This window comes from Onychostoma macrolepis, chromosome 16 (assembly GCF_012432095.1).
Source record: "Onychostoma macrolepis isolate SWU-2019 chromosome 16, ASM1243209v1, whole genome shotgun sequence".
In the NCBI taxonomy this organism is placed as follows: domain Eukaryota; kingdom Metazoa; phylum Chordata; class Actinopteri; order Cypriniformes; family Cyprinidae; genus Onychostoma; species Onychostoma macrolepis.
The window spans coordinates 29,798,936-29,819,150 of NC_081170.1; the positions used below are offsets into that span (position 1 = coordinate 29,798,936).

The following is a 20,215-nucleotide window of genomic DNA, read 5'->3' on the forward strand; positions in this document are numbered from 1 at the left end:
GTGAGTGATAACTATTTTTTCAATCACTGCATCGTTAATACTTCTGCAGTGGTGATCAAGCAGTTATTGAGTGATGGTACAAAAAGAAGGTGACTACTTGTAGACGCCCTGTACAAACATATACAAAACATGTTCCCTACTGTTGAATTGTAGCATAAGCAGTTTAAATGATTAAATAATTGAATTATAACTTTATATTGGTAGCACGTTACCAACAGCAAGTCCAAAGTGTGAAGTACAAAGTGCCATATGATTTTAACATGAACATAAAATTCATTTATACTGAAACCCAGCATCCTCATTTAAGAAGTCCACTTACACATTTGATTTTGTAACATTTGCTAAACTGATTCTACATAGCTAAAATGCTAAATAGGCATAAAAAGAACCACAAAAAAACGTTTCACTCTTTTTAATTAGGTGTAACAAACACAGAAGACATCAAATATTCTTTAGTTTAAATAAGAACCCTTTTTCCAGTTGTTTTTGTATGAATAGAAATGAAGTCTCAAACTATGATGAGCAAAGGGCACAGAATCAGTCATATTCAAATTAAGCGCAGTAATCTATGGTTACCAAATTCATTAGAAATCTCTGGAACCAAACACACGTTTAAAAAAAACAGTTTGTGGTTGGAAGTAGAATCTACATTGTGGATGTCAGAATATAAGTTATGCATTTTGGCACACAGACCACCTCCTTGCAAACCCCATCACACTGTACAGAGAAGACTGTTCATCAACATGTAAAAGGTGTAGAAAACACATTTGAGGTTAGTACACAATATGCTAAGAGAGGTACTGGTTACACTTAAGCTGTGTGAAGGTGAGTATTGACACTACAGAGACAAGACGAAACCATTTCAATGATCAAAGATTATACACAACTATGTCAATACAAGTTTGACGAGACCGAACAGGAATAATTCAGAAGACACAGATTGTGTTGTAACATATCAATGCAAAAGCTTTTTCAAGTCAATGTTACTGTATTAGAAAACAAAATTTAAAAAAGAACTTTTTTCCATTCGTTTTCCTCTTTATTTTTTAATAGGAAAAAGGTATTGAGGTTTCAACGCTTGGTAGATGAAGCAGACTGGCTCCCTCCCTGAAAAAGAGACAATAAACACAAACTTAAATTGACTGACGATGTTACATGTTAATTAACGATGAAAAAAAAAAAATCTTGTTACCATTTTGAAGATCCGGGTTAAGGTGTCTCCACGTCCCTTTTGGCCTTTGGTGGAGCTCTGTGATTTCTGGTCTCTCTGTTAATAAACCATATAGTGTTGTTGTGGATACTGAGGTTTTTCATATCTCCAAAATCATTTTGCCAGTGTAGCAGAAGTGAATTGTAGAGTTATTGAGTTATAAAACAAAACAAAACAACAGCTGCTGACATAAAGCAAATTGATGATAATGAAAAATGACAGATCAATTCAAAGTAACAAAGCTACTGATTACTAATAAAATACTAAAATATATAGCCTATTATGTATGGGACTGGGGTAATGGAAATTTGCTGTTTCCATGATAACTGAGTAAAATAAAAATGTGAATTCAAATCAAATCTATATAGATCACCTAAAGCATAATGTTAACAAACTTCTTGAAAGGGAACAGCTGTCAACCTCAGAATTTTGAGACTTACCCTAGATTTGGGGGTAGAGGGAGAAACCTAATTGGGGGGGGGGGAGAGAAAATGCAATGAAAATCATCCATAAAAGAATATTCATTCTATCTTTCAATGGTGTGGTGTGAGAGACAGGGAAAAAGGAGGAAAGAGAGATACGAACAATGGTTCTGAAAAAGTGCACGACAGCATTCTCATCTGGACGGCGACGAGGAGATGCGCTCGATCTTTGAGGTGATGCAGACAAACCACCACGAAAAGACCCCTGTGTTGAAGAGACGACATTTTTGATCATTAAACATTCCATCACAACAGTATCTTCAGACTAAAATGTTTGGTCCAAACTTTTCAAAGGAAAGTGGGAACAATGAATAGGGAAAATACTTCCAAAGCTGATGAAAAAGTGTGTCTACAGTATTATGAATACTGTACATTTTTTGACATACTGCATTTCACATTTCACCTACTGTTTTTTTTCCCACTTATGTAGTAGGGAAGATTGCATATTCTAATAAATCCTTCACGTCCCTCCCTCTTTATTTCATAACTGTATTCGTCTGCATATATCAATGGTTCAAGCTTCCATTTCTAGTTCTTCCATTATGCAACGGAGGCTTGAAATGAGAAGCGTAATCAATTTTACACGTTTTACACATAAGAGTGTTCTAAGGAGAAAAACCTGACAAATGTCTTTGGTGTGGTGTGGTAACCGTGGTAACCACTTTATTTTGCATCACAGAAGTAAGCAGTTTTCTTTGTGTGAGACTTCAGATTCATTAGTCGCTACATGTAAATAATTCGAAGAGTAACAAATTACGATTAGGCTGCACATTTTGTCTCCTACACTGAAAAAAATGATTCATTGAATTTACTACGTTGTTTTTAAGGTGAGCGGTTGCAATCAGTTTATTTTAGCTACATTTAAATAAACAAATTTAGTTGACTAACTTTCAACATTATTTTTTTATTTAAATGTAGCTAAAATAAATTGTTTGCAACCACTTACCTTAAAAAAAATGTAGTACCATTTTTTTCAGTGTAGTGTCAGTCACACTGAACTTTCAAATTTGTCATTAAGCAGCTGTTAGCCTCCACTTACACACCATGCTAAAATGAATAAATAATGAATGTAGCCTATTTATCTACAGAAAACAAAATAGCCTACCACCAGTATGTTTAAAAGAAAACCGTAGGTTTTTTATGGATAACCCAGCTAACAATTTTTGGTTCCCAGAACAATCTTAAAATGAAACTTCTACCATTCTCTGTTGATTTGACACATTTGATCCTGAAGGAAGTTGGACAAGAACTGACACTATAAATCTTGGAAATACAGATGTGCCCGAAGCCAAATGGGTCATTCTTCATTTGTGGTGGCAAGGGGTGTCCCTCCTACTTGAAATAATCTTTAAATATCAATAAATCATCAAATGTTTGCATGTTTGTATTCTGTGGGGTGAAAACTATTTGTGCATTATTAATAGTGACAATGTTGTTTTAAAATACATATTTGAGTTTAAGAGGTTTAATGAGTAACAAAATCTGCATGTTCCCACCACAGATCAAAAAGGTAGAAAAGGATGTAATTGCAGCAACATTTTTAAATAAAAATTATATTGCAAATTGGCCTATAGATTTTATTTAACATCTGGAATTGTGCTAATTTGTCTGTGGTGTTACTGTCTCCACTCGGGGGAAATAGTGGTAAGTAACATAAGTAACTGTGCGTAAGCATAAGCACAGGTATTTGATTAAAAGGAATTCAAATCAAAATGTCCTAAACCTTTGCTGAATATTGAAAAGTATACTAAATGTAAATAGGTACATAGCAACAATTTTATCTAAAAAAAGAACAAGCATTTTTACCTGCCTCTCGTTTACCAAAATTGAAAAATGACCTACATACCTCATCCGGAAAAGTATGGGTAATGTGTGTGAAGAATGAAGAATTATGAAGAATTCTTAACAATATAAAAACAGTTGATTCGGTGAGAAAGCGGTTCGAATGAGTGTGAACTGATTCAGATTGCTTTGCAACTGTTCAGCCAATTCACTGAAAAGAAAGAACTGACTCAAAGATGGTTAATTCATGAATGATGGGCAATTGCTGGTTTAGTGGTCAGGAATACAGGACACACATATTAACTGCTGAACTGTTTGCAGGGAAAACGTTCCTCAGGTCAGTCTTAGGTCACCTGCAGGCACTGAGTTTAAAGTTGGGATGAAACTGAAGTAGTGGCAGATCTTTTCTTCCATGTTGTGATGTACATCACAAAAAAAAAGAAAAAAAAGTGTGGTGGGGTTTTTTATTTTTTTTGTAGATGTTTTGCTCTCTGTTTGTAGCCAGTGATTTGTTGAGCCACACCGTGTTTGCTGTAGACAGTATCACTGATTATAATGGGTTCTATTGGTTTTTGTACTTTCTAATAGGAGTAGTTTTTAATAGCAGTAATATAGTGATGAGCAAGAGCTATCCACAGTCCACACAGACAAATACTGTACTAAAGAACTTTTTTCCTTTGATATTATTGTGTTAATTATTAACAGAACTTACAGAAATTTTGAACTAAACAAGTATAAAAAATGTTTTAAATTATGCAAGGCATATTTGCTAAATGTAAGCTATAAAGGGGAAAGAAAAAAAATTAAATGGGCTTTTCATGTACTTTAGCGAAACTTCTGGTTTAAGTCCCGCCCACATTTGGTTGTATCCAAATACAGATACAGAGAGTATAAAGCCAATTGTTTTTACATTTCTCCAAAAATAACTACAATGATTCAGTAACAAGCATATTCTCTGTCTCTCTCTCTCTATAATTTATGTATGAAGAATGCTGGTTACTGATTTATTGTAGTCATTCAGTGTACTAGGTTTAGCTCTGTACATAAGCCAATACAGCTTTCACATCTTTTACTGGCCAGACAAACTAGTGAGGACTGAGGCAGATAATAGATCCCTGATATTCCGTTGTGTTAACATATAGATATATTGTTCAAAATAAAGACACAATCTTACACACGTTGTCAGACTTTGTGGAACATGTTCATATGTTAATATTGTAATGTTTTTTTTTTTGGCTGGTACCCTGTTATGTTGGGGGTTAGGGTTTGTGGAAAGATGAGAGTACAGTATTTTTTGAGGGTCTTAAGACATTTGCGTGCAATTTTTCTGTTCAGACCAATGCATAAAAAAACAGCAGAAGAGCTGAATGAATATGTTGATTCACTCTGTTACAGTAGATGGTGCTTTTAGTAAAGCAGAAATACCCTGGTTACTCTGGGACAAAAAATGCTACATAACTTTTTTATTTTTGACACCTGCTTGTCACAAAGAAGAAAGAAAGTCAGATTTTTGTATTCACTGTTTTGTATTCACAAACGACACCAAACACCAACCCCGCATAGTAAAACAGTAGGTAAAAAGTACCCAGATTACTTCTGAAGTGTGCAACCGATGGACACTTCACTATCCCATGAGGCCACGGGAGAGGATTTGTGAATGGCAGTGAAGCACGTGATGCTGTAGATCACATGAAAATGAGAGCAAGGCAGATCCAAATTTCATTCATACTGCACATATTCATACTATACTGAATACTGACTTTTTTAACAGTTGCAAGTTTCAAACTAAACGTAGAACCTACTATACAGTATCCTATTTTGGACACAGAAACAGGTTTTTCCTCTGCTATTCATTATCTCTTAGCACAATCTGTTCATGACTCATGGTTTTATGTACTGTATGTTTTTAACAGCAGCGGCTCTGGGCATATGACCAAACAAATGAAACCTACTGGTTGGCCAGTTTTCTTCACAGTGTAATGGAAAAGAGATTTAAAAACAAACTGTCACAGTGACTGATGCTCATGTTGGTATAAACAGATGCATTAATAGACACTGGTGTGAACAGGCCTTTATATCCATCCATAGCCCAAACTGCTTATCCTCTGTAGGGCCACGTGAATGCTGAAGCCTATCCCAGCGACTCGGGCCACAGGCGGGGGACACCCAGTCCATCACAGGGCTCACACACACACACACACACACATCTACAGACAATTTGGATTGTAGGGAAAATCCGAGCACCTGAAAGAAACCTTTGCCAACATGGTGAGAATAAGGCCCACTGGCTCAGCTGGGACTCAAACCAGGGACCTTCTTGCTTTGAGGCAACAGTGCAACCCAGACCCATGTTATAAACATTTTTAATGCAGTTCTGAAAAACACTCCACATAAATGGTGAATGGCATTTACACTCATATTGGTCTCGGTCTGACTTGATCACTCATCCTCAGACCTATCCCGAGGTTACCATAGTCACCTTGATCCAGACTGTATCCTGTGGCCTGTAGCACGAAGCCGGTTTCGGGTTTTTACCCAGGTAAGCTCGCGTTTAGTTTGAGCAAACTCTGAGTTGTTGGGCTCAAGAAGATGGGTTGGTTTTGAGCGTAATGTCATCACCATGGTAACTTACATTACACAGCTACCCTGCTCCGGAGCAGGTTTTATTCTGAATTAGGGATCACAAACCCAAACTGGACCAATCAGCGATGAGCAAAGTGACATACATCTGATGCAATGAAGCCACTCCCCTGTATCTCTTGCTCCAAATTAAAGCAGTTAGAATTTTAGAGACAAAATTGCCCGACTTTTGTGGCTACTTATTTATTATGTTAATATTATATTAATTATAATTATTTGTAATTCATATAATATATTCATATTATATGAAGTGGCATTTGATTTTAAGCTTTGCATTTAAATCAAATTAAATATAGATAAGCTTTAATATATCTAACTTTTAAAATGACTAAACTTTTCCTTTTGAGCTCTGTGTGAAACTATATAAATAATTAAATTCAGTTTATTCTTTTGCATAGTCATATATTTTCTTTCTGCTGCCTTCTCAAACTTTTGCTGCAACAGAAGTGTTAATTCCTGCCTTGTAAATTCATTTAAATTGATTTTTAATAACGACATCTCTTAATCTTCAGCAGAAAAGTGAATTGCGCTGACTCTCGCGAGAAGTGAATCCAGCGGACGCTTTGCTGATGCTCTCACGTTCCGTGTGATTGGCTGTTTGCTGCACACGTTAGTTTCAGGCATCAGCACGCACTCCAGAGTTAATCACAAACTCTGGTTCGAACTCTGAGTTGACAGAGTGTTTATATATCGAGCTTTGTGAGCCTGCTGATCCTGATCTAAACTAGGTTGGATTTGTTTGGCTTTGTCAATTCTAAACCTACTCTGAAACTCCGAGTTTGTTCATCTTGCTTCATGCTACAGGCCACAGGTCAGATGGTTTACTCGCATACAGCAAAGACCATAACACAGCCCTTCCCAGCCAGCAATCTCTATGACCAGACAATCACTCGTTGCAGGTGGTCAGCAAAGGCCACAAACAGTTCATGCCAGGATGAGCCAAAACCACAACAGAGACCTAAACAACTAGCAAGATTGTTATGCAGGCACTCACCAATAAGCCAGACCTCTATTGCTGGCTTTACTACAGTCTCAACCTCCATGAACTTAGCCTGCCAGTCAGCCTACAATTCCTGACTCAATGATCAATGATAGGGGTGGGGGAAACTTCCTATATTATAAAATATGAGGTACTGTATCAGCAAATTAAAAATAATACATAGGCTCGCAGTCTCCAGAATTTTTAGATATTACAACTATTTGGATTTTCTGCTTGATTTCAAAGGAAAAAAAATGCCTCTGTGAATATGTATTTCTTATAGTGTTGTTCTTGTACATACATGCTAAGCAAAAAAAAATGTCTAACTTGACAGCTTCCTATCTTGCAGATCTGACATTGGGTTTAGCCTTAGGGCTGAGAGGAGGATGATGGCCAAGGAGAGATGGGAGGAACACCATAGGAACCCTCTAAAGGGCTGGACTCATCACCATCTGTGACTGAGTGAGATATGGGACCTGAGACTTTCACATTTTATGAATACTAGCATTAGTTTAGGAACAGAAGGTGGCCACTGTGAACAAATGTTCTGCTTTGGAGCCATCCTGTTTTGTTTTATGAAGCCTTGTACCTCAGTGGCATCATGCTCAGTTTCCTCTCACAGATTCAACACATCTTCCCCTTGCATTGTTTATTCCCCCTTGCATTCTGTTTCATCTTGATGAAATGATTAAACGGTTGCCTCGCTGCGGCATTGGATCAATCTATAAACTGAAATCCCCTTCCTTCACTGTATTGCTGAGCAGTTACCACATATTGCTCCTGGGGGACTGCAGAAAGTATACTGTTAGTTGTTTTGCTTGTTAGTAAGGTGAAGCATTGCATAACGTTTTTTCCACTGTATTTCATTTCTTGCATTAACAATTTTGAATCTCCTCCGGCCTCCGGTTTCACAGACAAGGCTTAGAGCTGTCTCAACTGAAAATATCTTGCTCTGACATATCTTAAAATATGTCAGCGCCTTTGTTGTGTCTCAAGATGCACACCTGTAACGTTTTCTTCAAAGGCATTTTTATAAAAGCTGCTTAAAAACCTTAATTTAACTAAGGCCTAGTTCTGGCTTAAGCTAAGCCCTGTCTGTGAAACCGGGCCTAGAAGTTTCAAAATTAAGGATTTTCTGAAGAAACCACCTTATAAAAAATGTCAGAGCAAATTCATAATCTAAATATTTATATAATTATAAATCTTCATTAAACAGTAATAATTAGTAATAATTAATAATAATGTTGTTTTTTTTAAACTATATTGCCCAACACTTGCAGCAAGGAAAGGCTGCCTGTGAATAATAAACTGAACCTATAGTGTTGTTTTCATATCCGTATTGGTTTATTAACTAATGTTAAAATTTATGTTCTGTATTCAAATATTAACAGATTCCTGTCAGTACAAAATAATCATAGGATCTTTTAATATTACAAAGAATATTAATATTATTTAAAACAAACTATTTTCATTAATAATTTTAAACAACTGCTCAATCTTGCTTATGCATATAAATTTGACCAGACTTGGTCAACCCTTTACGTTGGCAATTTAAAATTCACATTGTGACCACACCAATTCAAAAAAAAAAAAAAGACGCCCATAGCAACAAAATCTTTTTAAAGAGCACAATTGCCTCACTATTTCAAAACAAATAAACAAAAAAGCCAATGTTCATGTTACATACATTTTAATTAAGCAAATGTCAAAAAGCTCAGGACAGGATCAGGCTAAGGAACATCTTCAGGGTTGTTCCAGAATATGTAGGTTACACAAGCTGTTGTTGTTACAAATGGGACACAAATCTATAGGGGTTACTAGTGAGGCACTAACACTTAAAAGATCACATGGTTACATAAGAGAGATGAGTTAACCTGAGGCATGTTTGAAAAATCTGGTTAAAGCAGCAACACAATTATTATACAACTGGAACTATGACATCTCAATCTCTTTGTCACATTATTTAACATTATTTTCCCCACAAAACTTTTAGCTATATTAAAACTAGTTAATCAAAATGTTACACACTGCACAAGTCAGTAATTCTGAAACGTTACATTTTAACCATCATATGGCACTTTAAATATAAGGTCACAAATAGAAACTTACATAATCGAGATCTCATTTCACATTTTCCCACAAAGCAAAAGAGTTTCCCAACTTTGGTGTGTGTCACCTAACAGCTTAAATATCTTGATTTTAGAACAAAAATATTTATCTCCCTCTTTTCTTAAAAGTTAAGGCTCTAGAAATTGCATAATTTCACAAGCATAACAAACATTAAATATAATTTCCAAAACCACGCAAATTCATTTTAGAAACCAAACTGGGGTGCGTTTCCCAAAAGCATTGTTAGCTAACTATGGTCGTTAGTTCCACTGAACTCTATTGGTAACGACGGAACTTGCGACCATAGTTGATTTTGGGAAACGCACCCCTGATCAGTAATGGCCTCCGTCTGTACCATGAAAAACCCTGAGGTGCTCCCTTAACACCATGATGTTGAAAATGGCTATAAAATATAAAATATTTATCGGTCACATACTGTATAAGAAAATGTCATAGATATGTGAAAATTCTCTTTGCCAACATAAACATCCAGATTGAGACATAGTACCACTCCTTGTACAATATGCTATATGTACCATCTTTTCTGATTACTACCAAACTTTTCAACGTTGCAGTTGCTGTCAGTGAAAAGTCATAAAAACACTTAATTTTGTTACACAGGCATTTCGAATACATTTAAACATTTTATAAAAGCTAAAAGTTATGTTGTTTATAAACATCACACTGTGTGCTGAATCCCTGAATCACAGTAAAATCCTATAACAAATTGCAGCTTTATTCAATACTGGATACTATATGACAGCAATGTGTAATAAACTTAAGAGATAAAGAGATAAAAGTCAATAAAAAAAGAAAAATCACACGCAACTCATTTACTGGTGGTGATCTCGGAATCAAACAATAATTTCAGGTCAAGATAAATTCACGCAAATAGAACAGTAGTAAAGGCTCATGTGGAGAACTCTGAATGCCTGCTCAATCCTCACCTTTCCCTTCTTCTTTTTATCCCCTCCAAAGAACTTTCCGATCTGATCCATAACAGTAGGATTCTTCTTACTGCGACCCAGCCTGAATGTTGACTGCGAAGAGCTTGCAGATGCCATGCTAAGTGTTAGCTTTAATCTCTGCAGCGGTGCTTTCTATTTTTTTGTTTCCAAAATAGGTGTGAGGAAAGAGAGGGCAAAGAGCAAATCTACTTTAGGTCCTACTCTGCACACTCAGAATCGCACTCTGAGCCAGCTCCGCCGTGCTCCTGGATGGTCTGCAGCTCATCAGACTCCGAGGGGCGGTCTTTGAAGGTGTTGTCCTCGCGACCTGGGGCATCTCGAGAAAAGAGGCGGACCAAGTGGGGGCGGAGCCCTGAGGCATTAGGGTCGGCTGTGCTCGGATGGTTCCAGCTGCTGTGATCTACTGCTGCGTTCATGGAGTCAGTCACCACTGGACTCTTGCTGGAGCACCCATTGTTCTGGTTGAGGTCCGCCTCCCCCAGTCCTGCACAGAAACATCGGGAGTTATCTGACATTTCACAGTAAGATCATTGTCATCACCTACCCCAACACCCCCCACCCCCAGCCCCTGCTGCGCAGGCAACAAGTGCTACAGATTCTCTCACAAAGTCCACATAAGAAAAAAAAAGAAAAAACCTGTTCATGGCATTACCGATCACTTTTCTTGGACAAAAGATCCACAAGCTCTGTAATAAACATGAGAATTATGGAAACTTTGCCATGTGTAATAAATTCATAGATGAGCAGTTTTTATGATTCTGTATATTTTTCATAAAAACTTATATGTTAACAGATCTAGAGATTCATAGATTTCAGAGCAGTGCTTCCTCAGGAGGTCGTCAGGTTTGAACCCAGTGCAGCGAGACAAAGCCGCTACTGTACCACACAACACAAGAGAATCTGAATTCTAGTGTTTCTTACAGAGCTTCTTTGTGCCACCACAACGTTATTGTAGAAGGACAAAGGAAACAGTGTGACTGTAATAACTTCCCCAGGCTGGATTTTGCGAATTCTCTGCAAAGTGAAACTCATCTCATTTCTGAAGTCCATTTTGTGAGGTTGTGGCTGGTCCAAATGAATCATTAAGGAAGGTCCAAAAAGAGACAAAAAAGTTGAGGCAACTACTGAAAATGCTTCTATTTTCTATACACATTATTAGCCTAAATTTATTTGTCAAAAGTGGAATTTCAGAGACATCTTGTGTGCTTTAGTGGAAGCAAACAAACCACACCTTCTATACAAATGGGTTACCAATGTCACAAATGTGTTTACATTTGGTTAGTGGCCTTAAACAGTCCAAGAAATAAACCTTAAGTAACTGTACGCTTTAAAATGTTGCTCAAAATCTTAAAACTTTGCTTATTTTCTGTTTAACTGGAATTTAAAATCCCAATTTAGACAAATTATTGCCCTTTTAGTCGTCAATTTATTTGCATCGCACTTTTCAGAATACACTTTGTTTCAAAGCAGCTTTACAACGTTTTATGATGTTATAATGCCTAATTGTTCACATTTAGCTGTTTAGAGCTGGCTGACAGTACAGTTTACATTTGTTGATGATATAAAATAAAATCAAGCGGATGGGATTTGCTTTATAGCATGAATAATATGTGAGTGTTATGCGGTAATAAAGAATATTATGAATCTGTAAGGTTTTGTACAATTGTTTTCAGAACAATTTGGTGTAGTGGCAAGCCTAATTACTTTCAAAATACACCTTTCAAAAGTATACTCCATTTGATACCGTGTGCAAGCACAGGCAAGCTAAGAATTTATCCTTTTCCAGTGTCTGTGCTATTTCTCCATTTTGATTATTGGCATTGATCATTTAGTGCCAACCAAAACAATATGCATCTACCTCAACCAGACACCATGGATTAATGGCCATTTTCGCACAGACATCTGCTTTTATTTTGGAATAGCAAAACAGGTACTGCTTTCCATCTCCTAAACTCAATCATTTCTATGCTTGTTTCGAGAAAAATAACACCATCTTTGCGGAAAGGGCTCCCGTGGCAGATGCTGCAGATCAGTATATTCCATTTCTCTGTAGCGGACATAACCTAATTCTTCAAACAGTTGTCCACAGAGCATGCACTAAAACCAGCCTGTTTTCTCTTTGCATCTTCAACATCTCTCTTTCACTGTCTGTGGTCACTACAGGTTGTAAAATGGAGGTGGCCAGACCTGTTCCTGGAAGGCTACCATTCAGAGTTCAGCCTCCTGTGTTCCCAGCCCACTTCTTCCACAGTACTTCCTTCTACACCACGTGTGTCAAACTCAAGGCCCGCGGGCCTATTCCGACCCGACACATCATTTTATGTGGCCCGCGAGAGCACATGATTGTCTTAAAATGAAAAAAATCTATGTTGCTTTATATTGTAAATTATGAAAGTGCGTATTAATACCACAAGTTTCTGTTTCTATTTGGCGTTCTATTTACATGCAGAAATGAACTTTGGTGTGCATATGATACGCAATGGTTAGGATTAGGGGTGTGGGATTTTTCCGTTGATGACGACTGCATGGACGGCTCAAAGGAATAAAGCGGACCTCATCAAGTGCTCGAGCACCACCGATGGAAAAACACGATATTCTCCATTCATTTATCGAATTAAAAAAAATAATACAATTTAAAATCGATGGAAGCTTTCAGACACGACTTTCTTCTCCTTTTTCTACGGAGTTATTTTAATGATAAATGTCCAGAGCGTAAATCTCTCCGCTCACAGGTGGATTCCCATTCATTCACTCTCACATAAAATGGACGCGCTCTCTATCGGTCAGACATTACATGTGTGCGCTCAAAAATGATCTTCTCTCCTGAATTTAATGTTGCCATAAGCATAACCTGGAGTGTGGGCATCCACCGGCAGAAACATAAATTGGCGCATAAGCCAATGAATGTAAATCAGTATTTACAAAGCAGTAATAAATGTACCTATCTGTCTCGCACGTGTCCCGCATTGTCCGGTAAAATCACATCTACTGTCCTGAAACAGATCTATAGCCAGGTGGTCATCCTAGCGCAGAGTAGTAAAATAATTACTAATTTCAATCAGTAAATTTTAACGAAAACAATACATTATAAAAATGAAAAGAAGCAGTTTTTTGCGATCAGATCAGCCGGTAAACTCCTGGAATGTTTAAGGATCCAGAAAGCGAATGCATTCAAACAGTTAGTTCAAAACCGCTCTAATGCAGAGAAAACAGCCGATTTCATCAGAGATGGCGGAGATAACAGTAGTCACGTACAGATGCCACAAATTTTTTTTTTTTTAATTCAGCAAGCTATTTGGCTTGAAGGCACGAGTGGTTTACTGGAAAAATAGAAAACTGAAAATCGTGCTATTGATATGCATTTTCATGAGACCGGGCTCATTTGTTTTTTTTAAATCCCATATCTGTCACACATTTTTAGCAGCGCACAATTATTTGTTTCTTAACCTGATAAATTAAAAGGATTTATGTTAAAATTACACAGAGTAATAACATATATTTTTAAATCTATGCAAATGCATAAATACAATATTTGTAACTTTAATAAGTAGCTAATAATAAAATAAAGAGACAGTCACAGTTACAACCGGCCCTTTGATGGCAGCCATAATGTTGAAGTGGCCCTCAGTGAAAATGAGTTTGACATTTTGGATGTCTCCCTATTCTGACCCATCCTTTTTAGGTCTTGGAGACACTAATAACTAGCTAATCAGATGTTTGATTAGGAAGAGTTCGAAAATGTGTACACTGCTTTAACCCTTGCATGTGTGGCCAACAAACAGTGACAAGACATCTGTGCAGAATCTCAAAATCAATGTATATCATACACTAGGGTGGGGTTAAATTAAGCATGATTTGCTATACCGTGATAATCATATCGTGTTGTGGTATACGATCCTGCCGAAGGGTTGGACAAAATAATATGAACACCTGAGAAATATGCAGTACTTCTTAATTAAGTATTTTTTGCCTTTAATGCAGAATTCCAACCTTTTTGAATAAATTCATAAAACTTGTCAGTTGTCTCCAGATGAATGTTTTATATCAAAACACCAGAGATGTTGGAGGAGTGAATCATCTTCTTACTCTTATCTCCAAACCACTGCCCACAGTGGTTTGATAATATTCAAGCCAGGTGACTGAGCTGGCCAGGGCAAGTCGGTGATGTTGGATTTTGTGAAAACAGGATCTTCAGGATCAATATGAAGTCTGCGGTTACTTTTGCTGCAGTAATTCTGCGTTGTTTGGATAAAAGTCTTATTAGCGTGCAAAGGTCTGATGAAGTCTTGCCTTGCTGCATGTCATAATCAAAAAGGCTTTGTTCTTAAAACACCAAACATTTGCGCTGTTAAGGTGTTAAGGGGAAGTGCTTAGGGAAGCGTGTGTCTAAATGGTAACCATTTGCTGTAGCAGGAGCCATGAGTTCATGTCACTTGCTATTTTTGCCCTACTTTGAGGAATATTACAGTACGTACATATCAATCTAAGTGTTATGTTTTGTTGTATGGACTTTGTAAATGAAAAGTTGAATGTCTGGACTGAAGAAACTTAGTTTTTATTTGTTTGTACACAGTTTTCCTTCTTTTTTATTCATTTGCTGTGCTGAGTTTCTGAGTCGGGGAACCACTCCTGTTTCACCCTGAAGGCTCTTTGGATTGGTTACACTAGTGATGTTGTGTTTATGCTTGCTTTGGACTTTGAACTGTATTCTTATTGCAAACAACACCACACTGTGTACTGCCTCATTGGTGAATTCTCTGTGCCTTCCATCTCCACAAAGAGATCATTGAAATGTAATGTTGGTTCATGCCTTGGTGAAATTTTAATGTTCAGAGGAAAAGGGTCAATATACACACACACACACACACACACACACACACACAGGTGCATCTCAATAAATTAGAATGTTGTGCAAAAGTTCATTTATTTCAGTAATTTAACTCAAATTGTGAAACTCTATTATTGTCTTAAACTATCTATTGTATTAAATAAATTCAATGCACACAGACTGAAGTAGTTTAAGTCTTTGGTTCTTTTAATTGTGATGATTTAGGCTCACATTTAACAAAACCCCACCAATTCACTATCTCAACAAATTAGAATACTTCATAAGACCAATAAAAAAAACATTTTTAGTGAATTGTTGGCCTTCTGGAAAGTATGTTTGCTGGCCAATCAAGCACAGTAACACTATGGTCATTGAACCAGCTTTTGGTGCTTTTGGCAGTGTGGGCAGGTGCCAAGTCCTGCTGGAAAATGAAATCAGCATCTCCATAAAGCTTGTCAGCCGAAGGAAGCATGAAGTGCTCTAAAATTTCCTGGTAGATGGCTGCGTTGACTGTGGACTTCAGAAAACACAGTGGACCAACACCAGCAGATGACATTGCACCTCAAATCAATCACAGACTGTGGAAACTTCACATTGGACTTCAAGGAACATGGATTCGGTGCCTCTCCACTCTTCCTCCAGACTCTGGGACCTTGATTTCCAAATGAAATGCAAAATTTACTTTCATCTAAAAAGAGGACTTTGGACCACTGAGCAACAGTCCAGTTCTTTTTCTCCACAGCCCAGGTAAGATGCTTCTGACGTTGTTTCCGTTTCAGAAGTGGCTTGGTAGCCCTTTTCCTGAGCTTCAGCTTCAGTCCACTCATTGTGAAGCTCTCACAAGTGTTTGAATCAGATTTGCTTGACAGTATTCTCAAGCTTGCAGTCATCCCTGTTGCTTGTGCACCTTTTCCTACCCAAATTATTCCTTCCAGTCAACTTTGCATTTAATATGCTTTGATACAGCACTCTGTAAACAGCCACACCTTTCAGTAATGACCCTCTGTGACTTACCCTCTTTGTGGAGGGCGTCAATGTTCGTCTTCTGGATCATTGCCAAGTCAGCAGTCTTCTCCATTATTGTGGTTACATATATATATATATATATATACACACATATATAATGCTGTTTATGTTTTTTGGAATACTTGGTTTAGACAATGAAGCAAATACAAGCACATGTAAACTTGAACAAAGTTGCATGCCGGTTAGAATGAATGGTATGGACTGGGCATCGGGAGCACTAGGACCTACCCGGTGGGCAGGTCAAGTAGTAGGTCAATCAGCAAAACCAGCTGCTCCATTCAGTGATGAACACAGCGAGTGATCGCTTGACCCATTTGAATTCAACACGGAATTCTCTGTTGCACACTACTGAAGCTAGCATGATACAAGAAGCTAAAGGCTCCTTGCTGAAGCTAGTTGAACCAGATTAAATGGCCTTAACTGCAGTGGCGAGGTAAACTGACCTCAGAAATGATCATGCAATACAAAACAAAAAATGAGTTATATAGTTCTTTTCTTTTTCTAATCCAGTGGAACAAAACAGAGGAAATCAACTGAGGAAGGTTTAAACAAAGACAACAGTTTAAACGAGCTGACAATGAACAGAGGAAACTGAAGGCAACGGGTTCAAATTCTGCTAAATTCAAAGGCTGCATCCTAGTAAGGCTGCAAATGCTGCCAAGCCATCAAGTTCCATCGAAGGCTATGTCAATTTGAAGGATGCTTGAAAGGCAGCCTTTACTTTGCATCTTTCATTCAGCGTATTTTGAAAGATGCAGCAAGCTTATCCTTCGATAACCCACAATCCTTTGCACACATTCAAAGAAATCAAATTCAAAGAAAATAATTAAAGGAAAATAAATTAGATCATCCAATTTCATTATGAGATGCAATACAAAAAAAAAATGATTTGGGAGATGAAGCCATAATTTTTTTATTTATAATAAAAAATAATGCTAAATGCTAAATAATGCTAAACTGTGTGTAATGTAAACTACTGGAAGACCACAGACAGTTGTCATTATGTGAATTTAATTAATAGAATGTCAGTAAACATTTTTTCACATTTAATGCAGGGCTCGCAAAATCGCTAGCCCAACATCCCGGGGCTATTGTGTTTTCCAGTCGGGCTACCAAAATGTATCACCGCCCTGCCCGATGGGCTACCTTAAATACAGAGCTCCCATGGGTCCTTAAAAACTCTTCAATTTAGTTGCATCAAACTTAAGGCCATAAAATGTTTTAAATACCTTAAATGGTATAAGAAATGTCTTAACTATAATTTCAAAAGGTCTTACAGTTGGGGACAGAAAGACAAGAATGGCGATACAGCTGGGTTAAACTTCAAAAGGCAATGATGCAATTGAATAAATATGAGTGCTGCACGTTTCAAGTGAAAACGCGGCGCAGATGTCTTTATGTGAATGTATCTGAAGGGAACCGACTGTCCTCAAAAATGTGTCGTTGGCATTTTTATTTCATCTTACCTATCCACCTTTTTCTTCAACGCAGAAGCCTGCCTATGGGTGAGACTTCCGGTTCATTAGCCGCTATAGGTAAATAACGAGGAGTGTGTTCATAATTAAGATAATACATTCAAATAATATTATAAGACACACTAATTTTCAATATCAAGCAGCAAAACGATCTGTTTTGTACAGCTAAAAATAGCTGGACGCAGATGAGACTGGAAACTAGACCCATAGAATTTACAAATGGCCGCACCCATTTTTACGTCAAGAAAAAGGTGGATAATGCTTGATAAAGCAGCGTTTATGAGCACGGACGGTGCTGCTTTGTGTACAGCCGTTAACAGGGAATTTCCCTGAGAGAAACCGCTAAAGCGCCACCTCGTGGTAGAGAATGAATTTGCATTTCCAATAAGCCTTTCTTGCCGTTTATGGTCAGATCAATGCAAATATCGGCCCATGTTTTTACGCAGCAAACACAGAGTTGTAAATCAGAAAGACGTCAACGTGCCTTCTAAAAATCTAAACAATTAAGACAGTAATATTTATTTGTTTAAATTAATATAATAATTTATATGCTGGATTTATCCTTTTTCATAAAAATGGTCTAAAGGCTGAAATGCTGTTGTATAAGATTTTTGTTTTTGTGAAAACCTGTATCTGTAAATCATGTCATTTCATGGCTTAATACTGTTACCAAAGACATTGTCCAACCCCGCTCATACAGTGTTCATTTTACTTGTGCAGCTCTTAAAATGGGTTATAAATTGCCTTAAAAAAAATTTTTTTTAATTCTGCAGATACCCTGTCAAGTCAAGTCAAGTCACCTTTATTTATATAGCGCTTTTACAATACAGATTGTGTCAAAGCACTTAACAGTATCAAATTGGAGGATAGAGTGTCAGTAATGTATAATGATAAGATTAAACACTCAATTTTCAGTTAAAGGCATTTCATTATTGAATTCAGAGATGTCATTGTCTAGCTCAGTTTAGTTTAAATAGTATCTGTGCAATCAAATCAGCGATAATCGCTAGAAATTAAGTGTCCCCTGTAAATAGTGAAATAAAATTCCTTCCTTCATATTTGTTGATAGGCCTATTTGTGTATTGAACATATTTTTGATTGACATTTAGACTCCTATCTGATTTTCTATATTTTAAAAAAAAAGTCTTTTTTTTTTTTATTTGGGCTAGTTCAATTAATTTTCGGGCTACCAAAATCTGAAGAGTACCTGTCCGAAGGGCTACCAGGGATTTTGAAATTTTGCGAGCCCTGTAATATTAATAGTATTTTCATGCTTTGACCATGGGGGCAGAAACATTTATGACATAAATAAGGTGCATAAGAAGGACATAACCTTACTAGGATGCAGTCTTCTCATTGAGAAGTACCCAGCATATGCCCAAAAATGAGGAGCAAAACAAGTAAAGATAACAATATTGCTTTGAAACTAAGAAAACCAGACATCACAAGAAGTGTGAATATAACAACGACAGAACACAAACCATGTGAATTTTTTTTTTTTTTTTTTTTTTAAATAAGAGTTTCAGGACCATTATAAAAAGCAACAATGCAGTGTTGTTCACTTCAATGATTATAACACAAGATTTCCCTCAGTATGGTGGCGGCACTGAGCTTCATCTAATTTACAAGATAGCGGTGACCAATAAGCATGGCCAGCTGGTGGAATGTGGAATGTAAAAATAAACTTATGTATTTTGCTACATGTATTGTATGAATGTGCAATGTACAATAAATACACTATAACAGTTCTCTGTACATCAATGAATTCTTATGTTTTCACTTATTTTGCTTGTTTAATAGAAAACTATACCACTAACATCTAGAAGTGCATTTCATCACCTGGCATTTAGATAGTTTTGAATAATAAATGACAATACACTTATTTTGGGACAGTCTGAATGTTGCTTTAATTTATGATTTTACCCATTAGAAAGAACACAAAATGTCCTTGTTGAGTCATGGGTCAGTGTTTTGATGTGGGACATTTCAAACAGGATATTCCTACTTTAAATTTGGTCTTGAAATTGGTATATGTATAGGGTACATATTTTAATTCCGTGCATTTGTCTAATCTGTATAACACTTTTTTTTTTTTTTTTTTTTTAAATAGGCTAATTGTGTATTTTGGATATATTGTTATTCTGCTAGTGTGTATATTCTCCTTCTATATGCATATGGTTGCAATGTCTGGATCATGCACCAAAACACTACACTATAAAAGATGTAAAAGATACTTCGGTCACACTTTATATTAGGTGGCCTTAACTACTATGTACTTACATCAAATAATAAGTACAATGAACTTATTGTGTTCATACTGTATTGCAAAAAACTTTTGCTGCTGTTGAGGTGGGATACGGGTAAGGTTAGGGACAGGTTTGGTGGTAAGGGTAGGTTTAAGGGTGGGTTAAGGTGTAAGGGATGGATCAACAGTGTAATTATAAATGTAATTACAGATATAATTACATATAGGTATTTTTAAAAATATAAGTACAATGTAAAAACATTTATGTACACAATAAGTGCATTGTGCCAAATGATTAATTTAAATGCAAGTACACAGTAGTTAAGGCCACCTAATATAAAGTGGGGCCGATACTTCTAAGTAGGGATGCATGATATTATCAGACTGATATCAGAATTGGTCGATAACAGCTTTAAATGTAAATATCGGCATGGCCCGATATGAAAAATTATGCCGATATGTCTTGCCGAT

At 36.8% G+C, this 20,215-nt stretch overlaps 2 protein-coding genes across 2 annotated transcripts in view; both read right to left on the minus strand.

Moving 5' to 3' along the window:
• Positions 1-397: 397 nt before the first annotated feature.
• LOC131521570 (myelin basic protein-like) lies at positions 398-10,283 on the minus strand. Its single transcript, XM_058746450.1, has 5 exons — positions 10,150-10,283; positions 1,796-1,897; positions 1,651-1,677; positions 1,193-1,267; positions 398-1,107 (listed from the first exon to the last, which is right to left on the minus strand). The coding sequence occupies exons 1-5, from the start codon at positions 10,264-10,266 to the stop codon at positions 1,072-1,074; spliced, it is 357 nt and encodes a 118-aa protein (XP_058602433.1). The 5' UTR covers positions 10,267-10,283; the 3' UTR covers positions 398-1,071.
• Positions 8,767-20,215, minus strand: part of LOC131521569 (myelin basic protein-like) — a 29,234-nt gene continuing 17,785 nt past the window's right edge. Inside the window, exon 4 of the mRNA XM_058746449.1 lies at positions 8,767-10,654. Within this exon, the coding sequence (XP_058602432.1) occupies positions 10,368-10,654 (287 nt within the window). The 3' untranslated portion in view covers positions 8,767-10,367. The remainder of the gene's footprint in view (positions 10,655-20,215) is intronic.

What these genes read in the sequence shown, in the direction of transcription:
- LOC131521570 (XM_058746450.1), bottom strand. Translation starts at nt 10,266, where the DNA reads ATGGCATCTGCAAGCTCTTCGCAGTCAACATTCAGGCTGGGTCGCAGT. An exon ending in ATAAAAAGAAGAAGGGAAAG is followed by an intron (nt 1,898 to 10,149) that starts GTGAGGATTGAG and finishes TCTTCAACACAG; the next exon opens with GGGTCTTTTCGTGGTGGTTT. An exon ending in CCTCTACCCCCAAATCTAGG is followed by an intron (nt 1,268 to 1,650) that starts GTAAGTCTCAAA and finishes GTTTATTAACAG; the next exon opens with AGAGACCAGAAATCACAGAG.